Source organism: Schistocerca gregaria, chromosome 7 (genome assembly GCF_023897955.1).
Source record: "Schistocerca gregaria isolate iqSchGreg1 chromosome 7, iqSchGreg1.2, whole genome shotgun sequence".
In the NCBI taxonomy this organism is placed as follows: domain Eukaryota; kingdom Metazoa; phylum Arthropoda; class Insecta; order Orthoptera; family Acrididae; genus Schistocerca; species Schistocerca gregaria.
The window spans coordinates 254,634,991-254,653,972 of record NC_064926.1 but is presented as its reverse complement, the minus strand read 5'-3'; the positions used below and the strand labels follow the sequence as shown (position 1 = coordinate 254,653,972).

Here is an 18,982-nt window from a genome sequence, read left to right as displayed (position 1 = left end):
CATAGCCTGTGGCTCCTTCCACAGGCAGAAGATTTGAAGGTGAAGGAAGGGACTGAGGAGGACTAGGAAAAGGCGTAGATACTGATAGTCACCCAGGACCTCAGGTCACAGGAGACTTAATGTAGCAATGAGAAGGAAAGACTGAGTGTTGGGGACTCTATTGGAAGAGACTTGAAAAATCTGAGCAGTTAAAGGGGGAAGACAGGGTGACATGCAGACAAAAATTACTGCTTTAACATCAAGCATGAGTTCGTAAGAGTGAAAAGCTGTAACAGAGGTGGGTGAAAAGCTGTAATAGAGGTGGGAGGGGTGGTGGCGGAAAAATAGATGGGAAAGACAGTGAAAGATGTAGAAAACTAAAATGGAGTGAAGGAAAGAGTAGTTACGGTGAAGAAATGTTGAGATGGAAGGAATTGATGTAAATTAAAGCCAAGGGGGTGATGAGAATCAAGGACATGTTGTAGTGCTAGTTCCCATCTGTGTTCTGAGAAACTGGTGCCTGGGGGTGATATGTGTGGTGAAACAGCTGCAGAGTTCACAGATGTTATGTTGTAGAGCATGCTCAGCAACAGGATATTAAGAGTCGGATTTATACACTCTTTGCCTATGCCCATTCATCCTAACTGATGATTTGGTGGTAGTCATGTCAATGTAGAAGGCTGAACAGTGTTTACACACCAGGTAGCAAATGATGTGTTGTTTCGCAGATGGCCCTTTGTTTGGCAGTATAAGGTTTGCCAATTACAGGACTGTTAAAGTTGGTGGTATGAGGGTGCATAGGGTAAGTCTTTCAGTGAGGACAGTCATGGGAGTAGGAGCCATAGGGTAGTGAAATTGGTGCAGAAGGAGCATAGGGTCTGTCAAGAATATTGCAGAGATTGGAAAGGTGAGGCAAGCTGTTCCAGGAGTGGTGGGGAAAATTTCAGATAGAATAGATCTCATTTCGGGGCACGATTTTAGGAAGTCTTGGCCTTGTCGAAGTAGCTGATTAACACATTCCAGACCAGGATAATACGGAGTCGCCAATTGTGCACTCCGAAGTTGTTATTTGGAGGGTTTAGCAGTACCAGGATTGGATGTGTTGGCCCTGGAAACCTGCTTTTCAACTAGGCTGGTGGGATACTTTCATGCAGTGAAGGCTGAAGTGAGAATGGTGGTGTATTGCTCTAAAGAGTCTGCATCCGAACAGATATGTTTGCCTCGGATGCCCAGGCTGTGTGGGAGGAAATGTTTGACACGGGAAGGACGGCAACTGTCAAAATGTAAGTACTGTTGTTTGTTGGTAGCTTTAATGTGGATGGAAGTGTGTTGCTGGCCTTCAATGAGGATGAGATAACTATCAAGGAAAGTGACTTGGGATTGAGGACAGGACCATGTGAAATTTAATGGGGAGAAGGTATTAAGAGATTCCAGGAATTTTAGCAGGTCAGCCTCATCATGAGCCCCCTCCCCCGCAGGGGGCTCGCCATTCTTTGGTGGGTTCATGCTTGGCTACCACAGGGCCCCAATCTTTGCAGCATCTTCTCCCTTGCGTGCTGCATATCTATCCTCTTGCTATTATTTTTGCCTCTCCCTTGGGGAACATGTCCAGGATGTTACTGGGAATGTTCTGCATTGTCTGTCGCTGACATAAGAACAATCTCAACAATGTTTCTCGCTCCCTTTTCTTTTTCTTTTTCTTTTTCTTTGTTTCCTTCCTCCTCTCGTTCCTCCACTTCGTCGTTTGAGGTTCCTCTTTTTCTCCATCCTTCCTGAGTGCTCCTGAAGGCCGGCCCATTCCATCTCATGGGGGTGTCATGCTGCTCACACAGGATGACATTCATAGTAAATCCATGTCCCTGACTACCCATCTTCAAGCTGTTGCAGTTCAACTTTCCCTTCCCCACCTGACTTTGTCCCTCTCTAACAGTTATGTCGCTCCATCATTCAGTGTCACTAGAGCAGCCTTAATTCAGCTTAATGGGCAGCTACGTCCCCCTATTTCTGCTACTCGGTGATTTTAATGCACATCATCCCCCTTTGGGGTTTTCCCAGAAACTCTTGGCTGGTCTTCTTAATCAACTCAACTTTTTCTGTCTTAGCACTGGTGCACCCACTTTTCTTACCGACTCCTCTCACAACTATTCACATTTGGACCTATCCTTCTGCACTGCCCAGCTTGCCCATCGTCTTGAGTGGCCCATTCTCTCTGATGCCTACACGAGCGACTATTTCCCACATGCTGACTCTTACTCCACTGCATACACACCCAAATGGCAGCTTACTAAGGCTGTCTGATGGCTTTATTTTTCCCTGGCGACCTTCGAAGAAAGAGATTTCCCCGGTTGTGATGACCAGGTGTAATATATCACAAACATTATCCTTACTGCTGCAGAACATTTCATTCCTCACACTTTGTCTGTACCACGCCGTGTCCAAGTCACTTGTTGGACTGAGGCATGCTGCAACGCAATTCGCACTCTCATGCTTTTTGTGCTTTAACCATCATTCTACGATGGCAAGTGGCATTCATTAGAAACAGATGCATGCAAAGTGTCGTCATGTTCTCCGGGATAGCAAACAAGCTAGCTGGGTTTCATTCGCTAATTCTTTTAACAGTTCCACCCCTTCCTCTGTTGTGTGGGCCAATTTCCAACGGCTCTCAGGGACCAAGATCCATTCGCCAATTTCCAGCCTGACAGTAGCAGACTATATTACCGTAGACCCTATTGCTGTCTCCAACAAATTGGGCCGCTGTTTTGTGGAAGTTTTGAGCTCTTCCCACTATCACCCTGCCTTTCCCCACCATAAACAAGTAGAGGAGGCCCGAGTGATACCCTTCTCTTCTCAGACTTGTGAGTGCTACAATGCCGCCTTTGCTACAAGGAAACTAGACCATGCTCTCAGTAGACCTTGATCCTCCCTCCCAGGGCCAGACATTGTCCACATTCAGATGTTGCAACACCTTTCTCTTGCAGGCAAGCTCTTTCTACTTAGTACATACAACTGTATCTGGGCAGAGGTACATTTCCTGGACTTTGGTGTGAGCCACTGTAATACGCATACCTAAACTCGGTAAGGAGAAAAATCTTCCTTCTAGCTACTGCCCCATCTCTCTCATCAGCTGTGTGTGCAAGGTGATGGATCATATGATTTCATGCCCCGCCTGGTATGGTGGCAGTTTACTAATGAATGCATAGTGTGGATTTTGAGCGTGGTGTTCTGCAGTTGATAATCTCGTTACTTTGTCCAACCATGTCATGGGGGGTTTCCTGCGGAAATCCCAGACTGTGACCATGTTTTTTGATTTGGAGAAGGCCTATGACATCTGCTGGGGAACTGTTATCGTCTGTACTCTTTACATGTGGGGCTTCCATGGCCATCTGCCCTGTTTCCTTCAGGAATTTTTAAAAGACCGAGTTTTCAAGGTGCGTAGGGGTTCTGCCTTTTCAGAAAACGGTGTGCCTCAGCGTTCCATCCTGAGCGTCGTCCTCTTTGCTATCACCATTAACCTTATACTGGCCTGTCTCCCACCAGGCATCTTCGGCTCCTTTTTTTGTTGACGACAATTTTGCCGTCCATTGCAGTTCTCCATAGATGTGTCACACTGAACAGTGTCTTCAGCAATGTCTTGATCGTATTTCCTCTTGGAGCATTGACAATGGCTTTCATTTTTCCACTGACAAAACTGTCTGTATGACTTTCTGGCTGTGCAAATGGTTTCTCCCACCATCTCTACATCTTGGGCCTGTTGCCCTTCCATTCATCGAAACTACGAAATTCCTGTGGCTCATGCTCAATAGGATACTCTCTTGGTGCTCCCATGTGTCTACCTGTAAGCCTTCTGTACGCTGTTCTTCAATGTTCTGTGTGTCCTCAATGGTGCTTCCTGGGCTGCCGATCGAAACACACTCCTCCATTTGTACTGGTGCCTTTTTCATTCAAAACTTGACTATGGGTGCTTTGTTTATGCGTCTGCACATCCATCCCTCTTATGCCGTCTAAACACTATCCACCATTGTGGTATCTGTTTGGCCACTGACACCTTTTACACTAACCCGGTTGAGAGTCTGTATGTTGAAGCTGCTGAACTATCGTTGTCCGACCACCGTGACTTTCTCCTAGGCAGGTATGCATGCTGTATGTCTTCCATGCATGGCCACCCATCCTATGCCTTCATTCACTTCCTAAGGACACAATTCCAGCCACGCTCTGTTGCTTTCAGTTTAAGAACCTTTGCATAGAACTTCGCAATAATACCTTTGTGTACACAGGTGGCTCACGGGCAGACTGTGGTGTCAGGTGTGCCTTCGTCATTGGTGCCTGCGTCTTTCGCTATCAACTTCGGCACACTGCTCAGTATTTACAGCTGAGCTCTTCGCACTGTATTAGAGCATGGGGGTACATCTGGCGACACAGTGTTATCCATTGTGTCCTCTGCTCAGACTCACTCATCACCCTTTAAAGTTTATGTACGCTGTACACGCCCATCCCTTAGTGTAACGGATCCAAGAAAACTGTCACTTGCTCACTCTCGGTGGGGCCACTGTGCTGTTTATGTGGGTTCCTGGTCATGTAAGTCTGCCAAGAAACAAGGCGCAGTCCTCGTACCTCCGCCTGCTAGTTCCTATATTCCCTCCAATGATATCTGTGTTGCTGTCTGCCAGGAGGTGGTATCTCTTTGGCATCGCCAATGGTCCTCCCTTCATGGGAATAAGCTCTGGCTCATTAAGCCTCTCCCAGCGGCTTGGCCCTCTCGCTGGGAGGAGGTCATTTTAACTAGGTTGTATATTGGGCACTGCCTTCTTAGTCATCGTCACTTGATAAGTGGTGCTAGCCTACCACTTTGTCCGCATTGCACCCAAGTTTTAACTGTCAGCCAGTTCCTGAGGGAATGCCCATTTTTTAACCGTTCACGTTCCTGCTCGGGTTTGCCATCTGAGTTATTGGTCATTTTAGCAAACGATGTGCAGGATGTCAACTGCATTTTACTTTTTATCCGACAAAGAAGTATGGCTAAGGCCATTTAATTTTTAGTTTTGGACCTCCATTTCTGTAAAGTGTCTCTTCAGCACTTTCTCCACACCCCTGTTTTTAGCTGTCTTCTCTTTTGGCACTTGGGACTAACCTATAGTCATCGTTTGTCCTCTCTGCCTTCCTGTTGTATAGTTTTGACTAGGTCTCTTATGACCCCAGATGTTTTTGCACCCTAAAAACAAACAACTTGCAGCCCTAAACCTACATTTGATCATATAGCTTTGCTGAAGGACCTACTTTCCTTCTCGCGTGATATCCATTGGAAATATCACTTTGCAGCCCAATCCCAAAACCTTTCTAACAGCGAACCTGGCATTGAATCCTGAACAGTTCAGACCACAATCCCAACTTCATCCATAACTACCACCTCAAAATTATTCTTTCGAAGAATTGCTCGCATCCAGCATTGCTTCGCAACCCTTCTCAGATCTCTACAACCTGTCTTCTGCAGAACTCCAGACACTATGTTCCCTAAAATCTGACGACTCCATCATTATCCTCCCAGCATCCCAGCAGACAAAGGATCTACCACTACAATACATGATCGAAAGGGTATGTGAGTTAAGTTCTACGCCACTACATACAGCGTCTGCCATCAAGATCCCATCCCTGTGGTTAAAACTGACCTGCAGTCCCTCCTCAAAACCTCAGGCCCCTCACAAGGACCAACACTTCAATCCGTAAAACTTCTCACCCCACCCAAACCACGCACCCCCATCTTTTACCTTCTTGCTAAGATCCACAAACCCATTAATACTGGTTGTCCCATAGTTGCTGGTTTCAAAGCACTCACCGAACGTGTATTTGCCTTAGTTGATCAACACCCACAACTTATAGTGCAAAGACTCCTCTCCTGCATCAAAGATACCAACCATTTCCCCTCCAGGGGGTCCACAACTCTTTTGTGGATATGTGCGTGGTGAGCACGGGGCCCCGAGCCTTCCTTCTTTCAGGGCTGCGTTTCCTTCCCCTTCCCCTCCTTTCCTCTCCTTGCTCCTTCCCCCTCACCCTCTCCTCTCCCTCGGTGCCCTTGCTTATGTTGGCCCCTGCTATCCTCCTGGTTCTGTTGGTGTTGAAGTTTAGCTTTGTTGGTTACTCACCTCCTTTTGGCACTCCCTGGTCCCCCTTTGGAGTTTGCTCCATTACTAAATTTCTCTTCTGTAGTGTGAGCCATTTGGGGAAGAGCACCTTACCTAGTGTCTCCGACGTGTGCCCTCCTAGTTCATTCCGCCTTTTCTTTCACGTCGTCGTCTGATGCTAGGGTGCATAGCCAGCACGGTAGCCAGCCCGTGTGGTGGGGTCGCTATGTACCCTTTTGGTTGCGCCCCCTGAACACAGGGATCACACTTCAGATACCTGAGCTGTCACCTCCTCATGCAAGCCTTGAAGTGGTTTCTTGTCATCCTGGAGCATCGGAACTCGGGGCAATGGCCGCCGTGCCATACAGCCCTTGCTGTGGCTGGGTGGCGCCCATGAGGAGAGCCCCTGATCGGAGTGAGTGGTATCAGGGCGGACTCTATGCAAATGAAACGCATACGGGTCCAGAACTCTGGCTGTTCTTCTGCGACCGTCTCTGCATGGAACTGATTCTTCTGATGCTGCTTCTCCTGCCCCTTCGGCCTTCCCTTCCGTGGCTACCCCCTGGGAAGAGGGTTAGGCCCATCAGCTAGGGGCAAAGCCTTTCCCCTGCTATCTGGTTTGCACCAGGACTGATTGGGATACTTTCATCAACACCAAACCTTTATTCTTTGTGGAACACGTTGAAGGCAAGTTTGGCGAAGTGGACTCCCTGAGAAAGATGCGCTCGGGTTCGTTGCTGATCAAAACTGCTTCAGCTGCCCAGTCTGCGGCCCTTCGTGCCTGTACCCATCTTGGCACTATTCCTGTGTCCATTACCCCCCCCCCCCCCAAGTCTCTAAATATGGTTCAAGAAGTGATTTTTCACATAGACCTCATCCTTCAAACTGTTGAGGAACTTCGGGACAATCTCGGACGGTGGGGTGTTCACTTTGTTCGGCGTGTTCAGAAGGGTCCTAAGGTCAATCACATTGACACTGGTGCCTTTATCCTGGCCTTTGAAGGGGATACTCTCCCTGAGAAAGTAAAGATTATGGTTTATCAATGTGATGTGAAGCCGTACATCCCACCTCCTCTGCGGTGTTTTAAGTGCTTGCATTTTGGACACGTCTTCCCGCTGTTCGCAGGCCCCTCTCTGTGGTGACTGTGGACGTCCACTCCCTGTGTTCCACCTCCTGTGTGTGTTAATTGTCATGGCAATCATTCTTCACGTTCACCAGATTGCCCTGTATATAAGAAGGAAAAGAAGATATAGGAGTATAAGTCCCTTGATCATTTAACCTACACAGAGGCTCGTAAGAAGTATACACATCTTCACCCCGTGTCCATGACGTATAGTTATGCTTTAGTTACATCTTCACCCCTTCCTTACCCCAGTCCCGGACCCCTCTCCTTCCCCTCCCCCCTCCCCCCTCCCCTGCAGCTTCCACACCTTCTCCTCCAGGTGCTGCTCCCCCTCCCCAGCCGGAGAAGTGTCCTACTCTTTCGGCATCTGCCGGTCAAGAGCGACCCTCCCGGGATGCCCCTTCCTGGCACTTTCCAGGCCAAAGGTCTGCTGCCACGCGACGACCGTGAGAACCGCGGTCTGTCGGCCCCCAGGTCGCCCGATCTCTTTCTGTTCCCGATCTTGCTGCAGCTGGCTTCTTTATGCCACACAGCCCTCCTCGATCTCAACCTGAGAAGAAGAATAAACATAAGTTCCAGGACGAAGAGCCTCTGGTGTCACCAGAGGTCCCATCCCCGGCTTCACAACCAGATGCTGACCTATCGTTCATGATGTCGCTCCTTCCTTGTCGGTGACGGGTGGTGACCCGGCGGTATGACTGGCTTTAGCTTGTTCAGCCCCCATTTAAATCATCGTTCTGTGGTTATCCAACGGAATTGTAATGGATACTACCGTAACCTTCCGGAACTGAAATCCCTTATTTCGTCTTACTCTGCATCTTGTGTGGTTCTCCAGGAATCTCATTTTACTGATGCTCACTCACCGAACCTTCGTGGGTTCTGTGTTTTCTGTCGAAATCGAGTCTGACCCTTGCGGGCTTCTGGTGGCGTTTGTACGTTGGTCTGTACAGACATTGCTAGCATGTGGTTTCCTCTTCTAACTGCATTGGAAGTGGTTGCTGTTAGAGTCCACCTGGACTCTGAGGTCACGGTTTGCAATCTTTATCTCCCTCCAGACGGCTCTTACACCTGCTGCCTTAACTGCCCTTCTTCAGCAACTTCCTCCCTTCCTCCTCCTTGGGGATTTTAATTCTCATCATCCCTTGTGGGGTAGTGCATTTCCATCTAGATGAGGTCTTCTCTTAGATCAGTTTATTGCAGACCACAACCTATGCCTTCTTAATGATGGCTCCCCTACTCATTTCAGTGCCGATCATGTACCTTTTCTGCCATTGATCTTTCTCTTTCTCCTCCCTCTCTCCTCCCTTCATTACACTGGTCGCCACACGACGACCTTTGTGGTAGTGACCATTTCCCGTTGATTCTCTCTCTTCCTTCCCACTCCCCGATGGACAGGTTACCTAGTTGGTCTTTCAACGCGCCGATTGGCCTCTATTCACTGCACAGGTCGTGTTTTCTCCCTCTTTGTCGGGTTGTATTGATGACATCCTACGTGACATGTCTGACGTGATTGTTCGTGCTGCTAACCTAGCTGTACCGCGCTCATCTGGACCATTTCGTCACTGGCAAGTCCTGTGGTGGAGTACAGCCATTGCCATTGCCATTGCCATCCATGATCACTGTCAAGCTTTGCAACACCTTAAGAGGCACCCATCCCTTGCCAGCCTTATTACCTTTAAACGCCTTCACGCTAAAGCCCGTTATTTAATCAAACAGAGCAAACGGATATGTTGGGAATGATTTGTTTCTTCCCTCGGTTCTACTGTCCCTATGTCACGGGTATGGGCTACACTTCGCCCTCTCCAAGGTTGCCATCGGCAGTCCACCCTCCCAGGCCTTCACCTCCCAGATGGCCTTTGTACGGACCCGTTAGTTCTTGTGGAACATCTTGCGACCCATTTTGCAATGCCATCATCAGCATCCTATCAGTCTGCTTTCCTTCGCCGGAAATAGCAGGCCGAAGCTTCCACCTTATGTTTTATCCCTTGTCAGTCAGAATCTTACAACGAACCTTTTACTGAATGGGAATTTCTTTCCGCACTCTCTTCTTCCCATGATACAGCCCCTGGCCCAGACTCCATTCATAACCAACTGCTTCACATCTCAGTGCTCCACAACGGCAATGGGTGTTTAACCGTATTTGGCTCCAGGGTGACTTCCCTTGTCAGTGGAAGGATAGCTTCGTGGTTCCTGTCCTTAAACTTGGTAAGAACCCGCTATATGTTGACAGCTATCAGCCAATTAATCTGACAAATGTTGTTTGCAAGTTACTTGAACATATGGTAGCCTGTCGGCTCAGTTGGGTCCTTCAATCTCGGGATCTATTGTCCCCTTACCAGTGTGGCTTCCGAGAGGGGCGGTCTTCAATCGGTCATTTACTTCACTTGGAATCCGCAGTTCGGCAGGCTTTTTCCCCACACCGCCATTTTGTTGCAGTATTTTTTGACCTACGCAAGGCCTGGTACCATCACATCTTACTTACACTTCATCAGTGGCATCTTAGGGGGCCCACTCCCGATTTTTATCTGCCAGTTCCTGTTCCATCGGTCATTCAATGTTTAGGTTGGTACTGTTTTTAGTTCTCCACGAACCCAGGAGACGAGCACGCCACAGGGTTCTGTCTTGAGTGTCCTACTTTTCCTCATTCGTATCAATGGACTCGTCGCCTCTTTCGGACCTTTTATCGCCCCTGCCCTGTATGTGGATGATTTCTGCATTTGAGTTAGTTCCTCTCCGATGGTGTGTGCAGAGCGGCAGCTCCAGGGAGCTATACGGCGTGCCTCTGCATGAACCCACTTACATGGGTTTCAATTCTCTCCTTTAAAATCATGGATGGTCCACTTCTGTCACCATACTACGATCCGCCCTGATCCAAAGCTCTGTCTCGATGCAAAACAATTGCCTGTGGTCCCACAGTTTTGTTTGCTGGATCTTCTTTTCAACAACAAGCTCACTTGGCTGCCCCATATCAGACTTCTGAAGGTAGGATGTCTCCATAGACTCAATGTCCTTCGCTTCCTTGCCCACTCCTCTTGGGTGCGGACCGCTCCCTCCTCCTTCGTCTTTATCGTGCTCTAGTTCTGTCTCGCTTGGACTTTGGTTGTCAAGTTTATGGTTCGGCTGCTCCTTCCACACGGCACGTGCTGGATCCATTCCACCATCATGGTATCCGTTTGGCCACCGGTGCCTTCCCTACTAGCCCTGTTGATAGTCTCCTGGTTGAAGCTGGAATCCCCACCCCCTTTCTGTTTGGCGGCCCTAGCTTCTGGTGTCTTATGCACTCACTGTCCGTTCCACTCCCACTCATCCTTCCTATTCTATCCTGTTCCAAGACCATGGACGTCACCCAACTGATTCCGTCCTCGGGCGGGTTTACCGGTTGGGCTCCGCCTTGCGTCTCTTTGCTGTGATTTTCAGCTTCCTTCTTTGTCCTGTCTTCTTCACTCCCTTCCCTCCACCCACCCTTGGTTAGTTCCTTGGCCTCGAATTCGGATGGATCTCCACCGAGGTCCAAAAGATTCCATCCCCCTGATGGTTTTTCCGTTCCTTTTTCTGCCTAATTTTATGGGAGTTTCGGGATGATGTTTTTTACACTGACAGCTCTAAATCTGCTGATCATGTGGATATGCCTTCACATCCTCTGTTGGAACTGAAAATCATCTGCTGCCACTTACATGTGGGGTGTTTATTGCGGAATTTATGGCAATTTCCCAGACCCTTACCTTTGGTAACAGTCCCAACACAACCGCGTTTTGTTATTTACGGAATCAATGAGTGGCCTTCTGGCTATTGACCAGTGTTTTTCGCGCCATCCCTTGGTCTCTGCCATCCGTGACCACTCGCTGATATTCACCGTGTTGCTTGTTCCGTTGACTTCCTTGGGGTCCCATGGTCATGTGGATATCTCGGGTAATGAGCTCACTGATCGTTTGGCTGGGGGAGCAGTCACTTACCCCCCGTTTTCTGTAACCCCTCCTGCAGCGGATTTACGGCTTCACATCAAATCCCACTTTACACACTCATGGGCCAACTCTTGGGAGGCTACTTACCTGTCTAATAAACTTCGTGCGATTAAGGTGACAACAGGCCCTTGGCGTTCTTCCTTTCGCCTCTCTTGAAAGGACTCGACCACACTGTGTCGTCTCCGCATTGGCCATACCAGGCTCACCCATGGTTTTCTTTTGCGTGATGAGCCACCCCCACTTTGTAGTTGTGGAGCCTTCCAGTCAGTAGCCTACATTTTGGTTGAATGCCCCCTTCTTTTGGCTCTGCGTGCTAAGTGCAGGCTCCCCTGCACTTTACCTTTTATGTTGGCTGACGATTCCCGCATGGTCGACCTGGTTCTTGGTTTCCACTGGCAAAGTGGTTTTCATTCTCAGTTTTAAGGTTTTTAATCTCTCTCTGGTGTTGGGGCAGGGCGGTGAGTGTTGGGGTATCTCCCACTGTAATCCGTGTTTGGAGGTTACCGACTCCCCTCCCTGACCACGATCCTCTTTTTCTCTCCCTTTTACTCTGTTTTCATCATTTTTTAGGATTGGTTAGTCTCCTTTTCCCATACGCACTTCCACATTCTAGCGGTTGCACCTTTTAAGTCGCAGGTGGTTTTGCTTCTGCTGCTTCAGAGGTGGGATATTTCCTGCCTCTATCATAGCGTTGGGTTCTCTCTCTTGCTGACTTACCTCATTTTGTTTTACCATTGACAACATGATTGCCCTTTTACATTCTTTAGTCTTTCCCCTTTTATCATTCTGACTTAACTGAGATATCACACTACCGGAATGGACCACATTTGAAACAAGGGACTGATGACCTTGCTGTTTGGTCCCTTCAACCCAAACCAACCAACCAGCTGTTTCTTAGATCATCCGATATCTGTGGCCGTCCCACTCCAACCGCACACCTTGCTTGTCACTATTGATGCCACCTCCCTCTATACCAACATCCCCCAAGTACATAGTATGTCTACCGCTGAACATTTCCTCAGTCACTACCCACTTGATTTCACACCTATAACAACCTTCCTACTCGCGTTAATCAACTTTATACTTCCCAACAAGTACTTTACCTTCGAGTGGCAGACATACAAGCAGGTCAGAGGTACAGAGGTGGGAACCAGGATGGCTCCTTCCTATGCCATCCTTTTCATAGATCACTCGGAGGGGGCTTTCCTGAGATTCATAAGCCTTCAGACCCTGGTTTGGTTTAGATACATTGATAACATATGTACCATATGGGCTCATGGTGAGGCTGACGTGCTAAAATTCCTGGAATCTCTGAATACTTTCTCCCAATTAAGTTTCACATGGTCCTGTTCCGAATCCCATACCTCTTTCCTTGATGATGTTCTCATCCTCACTGAAAGCCAGCAACACACGTTCATGTTAAACCTATCAACAAACAGCAGTACTTAAATTTTGACAGTTGCCATCCTTTCCATATCAAATGTTCCCTCCCATAGAGCCTTGGCATCTGAGGCAAATGTATTTGTTTGGATGCAGACTCTCAGATTCTCACTTCAGACTTCACTGCACATAGTTACCCCACCAGCCTACTTAAAAAACATATTTCCTGGTCCATCATATCCAGTCATGGTACTGCAAATCCCTCCATAAAACAACTTCGGAGCACACCACTGATGACTCGGTGTTATCCTGGTCTGGAATGTGTTAATCAGCTACTTCGACAAGGCCATGACTTACTAAAATCATGCTCTGAAATGAGATCCATTCTACCTGAAATTTTGCCCACCACAGCTAGAATAGCTTTCGGTCACCCTTCCCAATCTCCGCAATTCTTGTCGGACCCTATGCTCCTTCTGCACCCATCCCTTACCCTATGGCTCATAGGCCTATGGCCTTCCCCACTGCAAGTCTTACCCTGTACACCCTCCCACCACAACCGATAATAGCCCTGTAAGTGGCAAAACGTACACTATGAAAGGGAAAGCTACATGCGAAGCAACACGTCATATACCAGCTGTTATGTAAATACTGTTCGGCCTTCTACATCGACACCGGCCGGTGTGGCCGAGCGGTTCTAGGGGCTTCTGTCTGGAGGGCGTCACTGTGCCTAGCATGCAATCACTGGGGCTTTCAGAGAGAGAGAGAGAGAGAGAGAGAGAGAGAGAGAGAGAGAGAGAGAGGACGTACTAGCATATGGGCAGTTGATGTGAGGTGGCCCGTGAGGACGGCCGCATTGGTTGCTAGTATGTGCTGTTGGTTTGCTGTTTATTTTGCTGCCGGCGAGATTGCCTCGTGGTAGAGCGATGCTCACAGTTGGAATCTGCCTGTGGTCGTGTGTGTGTGTGTTCACCGTTCAATAGTATATTGTCAGCTTGATTTGTGAGTTCGTATGTGCGGATTCTTGTTGTGGCTTTCGTGTAGTGTCCCCCGAATTTTTCTGTTGTTGTTAACGTGCACCGTTGAATGACAGTTTAACGGCAAGCAACAAGAGAGGAGCCTTTCGACAGAGTGACACTGAGTGTTCAATGAGTGTACACTTGATATTACTGTTATAACCAAATACATCATTGCTCTGTGATTATTGGGTGGTCCATTAATCGTGACCGGGTCAAATGTATCATGAATATGCGTCAAATGGAAAAACTGCAAATAACGAAACTTGTCTAGCTTGAAGGCGGAAACCAGATGGCGCTATGGTTGGTCTGCCAGATGGCGCTGCCCTAGGTCAGACGGATATCAACTGCTATTGTTTTAAAAATAGGAACCCCATTTTTATCACATATTTGTGTAGTACGTAAAGAAATATGAATGTTTTAGTTGGGCCGCTTTTTTTGCTTTGTGACTGATGATGCTGTAATAGTCACAAACATATGGCTCACAATTTGAGACGAACAGTTGGTTACAGGTAGGTTTTTTAAATTAAAATGCAGAAAGTGGGTACATTTGGACATTTTATTTGTGTTGTTCCAATGTGATACATGTACCTTTGTGGACTTATCATTTCTGAGAATGCATGCTGTTACAGCATGATTACCTCTAAATACCACGTTAATGCGATAAATGCTCAAAATGATGTCCGTCAACCTCAATGCATTTGGCAGTATGTGTAACGGCATTCCTCTCAACAGCGAGTAGTTTGTCTTCCATAATGTTCACACATGCATTGACAAAGCGTTGACGCATGTTGTCAGGGCGTTGTCAGTGGATCACAATAGCAAATATCCTTCAACTTTCCCCACAGAAAGAAATCTAGGGAAGTCAGATCTGGTGAACGTGTGGGCCATGGTATGGTGCTTCGACGACCAATCGCCTGTCATGAAATATGCTATTCAATACCGCTTCAACTGCAAGCGAGCTGTGGACCGGACATCCATCATGTTGGAAGTACATCGCCATTCTGTCGTGCAGGAAACATCTTGTAGTAACATCGGTAGAACATTACGTAGGAAATCAGCAGACATTGCACCATTTAGATTGCCATTGAAAAAATTGGGGTCAATTATCCTTCCTCCCATAATGCCTCACCATACATTAACTCGCCAAGGTCACTGATGTTCAACTTGTCGCAGACATCATGGATTTTTTGTTGCCCAATAGTGCATATTATGTCAGTTTACATTACCGTTGTTGGTGAATGATGATTTATCGCTGAATAGAACGTCTGCAAAAAATCTGTCATCAACCCGTCATTTCTCTTGTGCCCAGTGGCAGAACTGTACACGACGTTCAAAGTCGTCGCCATGCAATTCCTGGAGCACAGAAATATGGTACAGGTGCAATCGATGTTGATGTAGCATTCTCAACATAGACATTTTTGAGATTCCTGATACTCGCGCAATTTGTCTGCTACTGATGTGCGGATCAGCCGCGACAGCAGCTAAAACACCTACTTGGGCATCATCATTTGTTGCAGGTCATGGGTGACGTTTCACATGTGGGTGAACACTTCCTGTTTCCTTAAATAATGTAACTATCCAGCGAACGGTCCAGACACTTGGATAATGTCGTACAGGATACCAAGCAGTATACATAGCACACGCCCTTTGGGTATTTTGATCAGAGTAGCCATACGTCAACACGATATAGATCTTTTGCGCAATTGGTAAACAGTCCATTTTAACACGGGTAATGTATCACGAAGCAAATACCATTCGTACTGATGGAATGTTACGTGATACCATGTACTTACACATTTGTGACTATTACAGCGCCATCTATCACAAAGCTAAAAAAGCGGTCCAACTAAAACATTCATATTTCTTTACGTACTACACAAATATGTAATATAAAATGGGGGTTCCTATTTTAAAAAACGCAGTTGATATCCGTTTGACCTATGGCAGCGCCATCTAGCGGGCCAACCGTAGTGCCATCTTGTTTTGCCCTTCAAGCTAGAGGAGTTTCGTTCTTTGTGAGTATTATGGTTGTTAGTAACACCCACTACTTGTTGCTTCAATGATTATTTTGTTGTAGTCCTTTATCTGTCTGTTAATATTTAAAAGTTAAAGTAATTCTGGGTATTGATTATGTAGTGACCATAATTTTGGTATGTCCTTTTATATATATTCTTCCGACTTAAGTTTTGGGAAGACAAGAAATGTCTGTATTTATAATAATCATCAGGGCTGACGTTAGTTTCCAATGTTCCGCACCCAATCGTGATCTTTTACCCTGTACGTTGGGCGCGTATTTGGGTTGAGAGAGTTGCCTATTCTAAGGCGCGCCTTTCGCTGTCACTGTCGGAGCCTGTATTGCTCGATCCCCCTTAACTCAGCCTAGCCCTCGCACTCCCATTCCTACTCAATGATAAATTCAGACTTGAGTGGGAACATATCACTTTCATTAGCTCTTTAACAGTTCCAAATAGGTATGTCATTTTGCACTTCCTTGTGATCCACCTTTCCAATTTTGCTGCATTTTTATATCATCTTCTTTAATCGATCAAATTCAGTATATTGTGTGTCATCAAAGGATTTCTACCAGGTCCCAAGTGTCTGTGTAGTTTGTTCTCTGCTGGCTTCACTATTCCATGTCTTTCCTCCCCATTGGCCTTAGAGCTCAAAGTTCTGTTTCCTGAGTTCTGGTAATTATAGCTTTTTTCTCTGTTATTACATTGTTATGGCAGCTCAGTTGATTATGCAAGCTTTGGAAACAGAGGTTTGTAGCTGTCAGTATCTTTGGCACCTGTATTCTTTTGTAGCCCTACATTCAGTTAAATACGCAGTATACTAGAGCCATAATGTTCTTGACTTTGGCAATACAAAGGCAGAAATAAATATTATTAATTTGTTCATTGGTCCTGTGTCTTTAAGTAGCATCATGTTACAGCTTCAGTACTTGATGGCTTTAGAGTTTTCATGCTAATGGAAAAGGGTTCTTAATAGTTAATGTGAAAGTTGCTTTGTGCATTGTATCACTAACATTCTCTATTGGTTGTTTTTGTTTTCCCAGAAGTCTGTATGAAACCTTATATTATATGTTTTGTGGTCTGCCTGGGAAGCAGCTTAATAAAGAAACGGTGGAGTTCTTCAACAAAACAATAGATCAGTTGTCAAAACTTGTTATGACATCACCAATGGCAGAGAGATCTGATGTCTTCAGGAATGTAGCAAGAATTAATTACCCACCATCAGGTAGAGTTCGAAAGTATCCGGGTAAAAAACAAATGGTAAGAAACAATATCCAATTTCTATTTGGCAACATTGCAGTGTGTTACAAGTATTTATTCATGTTTTTCTCAGCAGGCATCACATGAACAGGAAGATTTTCTGTTAGAATTACAAGGCTATAATCCTTTAAGACTACCTCGTCATTATCTGTCATTCAATGACACGCTTGAAGAAACACCACCTCCTGAGAGTGGTGCTGAGGTGAAGATGGAGTCTGTGGAAATTCCTGCATGTTCTATATTCAGTTAACAGTTTTGTTATGTATGTATAATCTTACCGTATGAATCCTCAAAGTGTATGTATGTAACATAAATTACTGTTTTCTCATGTACCTCTCCATTTATTTTTTTCAGTTTTATGTAATTCGGTACTACTAAATTATCATTATATAAAGTTATGTTTTGGAGAGATATTTTGTAAATAAATGTTCTCATGCAGATGAGTATGTATGTGTCATAGTGAACTTTGCTGTTGATCATATGTCAGTTTGAATTGTCTCTTCTTGTAATACCTTCTGTTGGTGTACTCAGAAATGTAGTGTGTAGTTGCAGGAATGTATATTCACTGACACAGTTCAATTAATTTCATTCCATTGGTCATATTTTCAGTTCATTCTGTGGATACATTGTAGATAATGGTCATAATGATATATATCTACATTAGTAAAATCTACTGAATATTATGAAACTCTGCTATTGTGCCACAACTCGTTAAAGACTAAAGTTTCAGCATAAGAAAGTAATGCTAAAGTTTGAAGGAGACTGTCTGAACAAGCATAACATCATTAATAATAATAATAATAATAATAATAATAATAATATGCTTTCTGTATTAGATTGTGATTGTCTGACTACATTGTGTTGCATGAACAGTTTTCGTTGTTGAATTTGGGCAGTGACACAACAAAACGTAATAAACATAGTAGTGGTAATTGTGTTGCTTGTATGAGTCTGGTTCCAGAGATGCCAGACTTACCAGAAAGAAATGCTACAGCACAGACCGTACAATGCAGTTTTTTTTATTAAAAAGACTACATTCGATTTTCAGTGCATCCACTCTTCAAACACTGGTGCTTCTATTCATTACATGATGCAGCGAGTTGTAATTTTGTCCACTCTGGATTTATGAGTGTAATCATTATTAACAACTATAAAACAAGTGTGGTAATAGAATGAAACCTTAATGACCTACGAATAAGAAAAAAAAGTGGAGTCTGCTACCTTGTAATACATGTTGTGCTGTGTTCACTTTATTTGTTGCATACAATGGTCAAAATTTTTGTTGTTACTGAATTTTTTAGTTTAATGCCTGTTCCCATTTCAAGTTGGACAATAAAACAAGAAGAAATAGTAATGATGCTGTCTTGTGCATTTTGTCTCCATGACTGGTAATTCTAAGTTCCAAATTATAAACTTAACTATTTACTACTGTCACTTCCATAATCATTCCCACTATTTCAGGTTCACTGAATGTGATAAAGACTGATTTACCTAAAGCAGGCATTTCTCCATAAACTTCAGGTGGAGCAAATTAATTGTAAGAAACAAGGAAAAAGTAGCTTTTTATGTTTTATGATGACTGTTACTGTGAAGCAATACAAAGGAATATTTATTCCCAACATGGATCTGATACATGCTTCACACTTTCATCATTTATAATTTTTGCTCACAATTCAGTAGTTCAGTGTTCTAGTAAAAAAGGAATGGGATTTGGAAAGATGATTTTCTGATGAAATTTTTCCCGTACACATTGCTTTAAATCCTTTAAATGAAAACGAAAACACGTGATGATCCCTTAAAAAGAAACCTGATAATATTGAATTTGGAATTTTTATAATTCAGTCAGTGTGTTCCGTTCACCTTTCTGTTGATATTTTGGTTGAAGAGTTGCTCTGACTGCCATGCAGTAAAGTGCAACACTTCCCTGCATTTATTGCCACTGGTTTTAGAGACAAAACAGAAGTACAGAGTGAGCACAAAAACTTGCCCCAATTCTAACACTTTATTACAGAATTACCATTTGATATAATAATTTACATCTGAAGCTGTTAAATAGGTTAGTGTTAATATTTTTTTTTTTTTTTTTTTTGACCAATTACGTTAGTAAACCTCAACATATGCTCCCTTGGTAGCC

At 45.2% G+C, this 18,982-nt stretch overlaps 1 protein-coding gene across 3 annotated transcripts in view; it reads left to right on the top strand.

The window, feature by feature from the left end:
• The window catches only part of LOC126281859 (uncharacterized), a 43,601-nt gene extending 25,399 nt beyond the window's left edge, over positions 1-18,202 (top strand). For 2 of the 3 annotated variants that reach the window (XM_049981122.1, XM_049981120.1), the window contains exons 3-4: positions 16,632-16,848; positions 16,922-18,202. In XM_049981122.1, coding sequence (XP_049837079.1) covers positions 16,632-16,848; positions 16,922-17,098 — 394 coding nt within the window. In that variant the 3' untranslated portion in view covers positions 17,099-18,202. The remainder of the gene's footprint in view (positions 1-16,631; positions 16,849-16,921) is intronic. The other variant, XM_049981121.1, reaches the window with a different exon arrangement.
• The last annotated feature ends 780 nt before the right edge of the window (positions 18,203-18,982 follow it).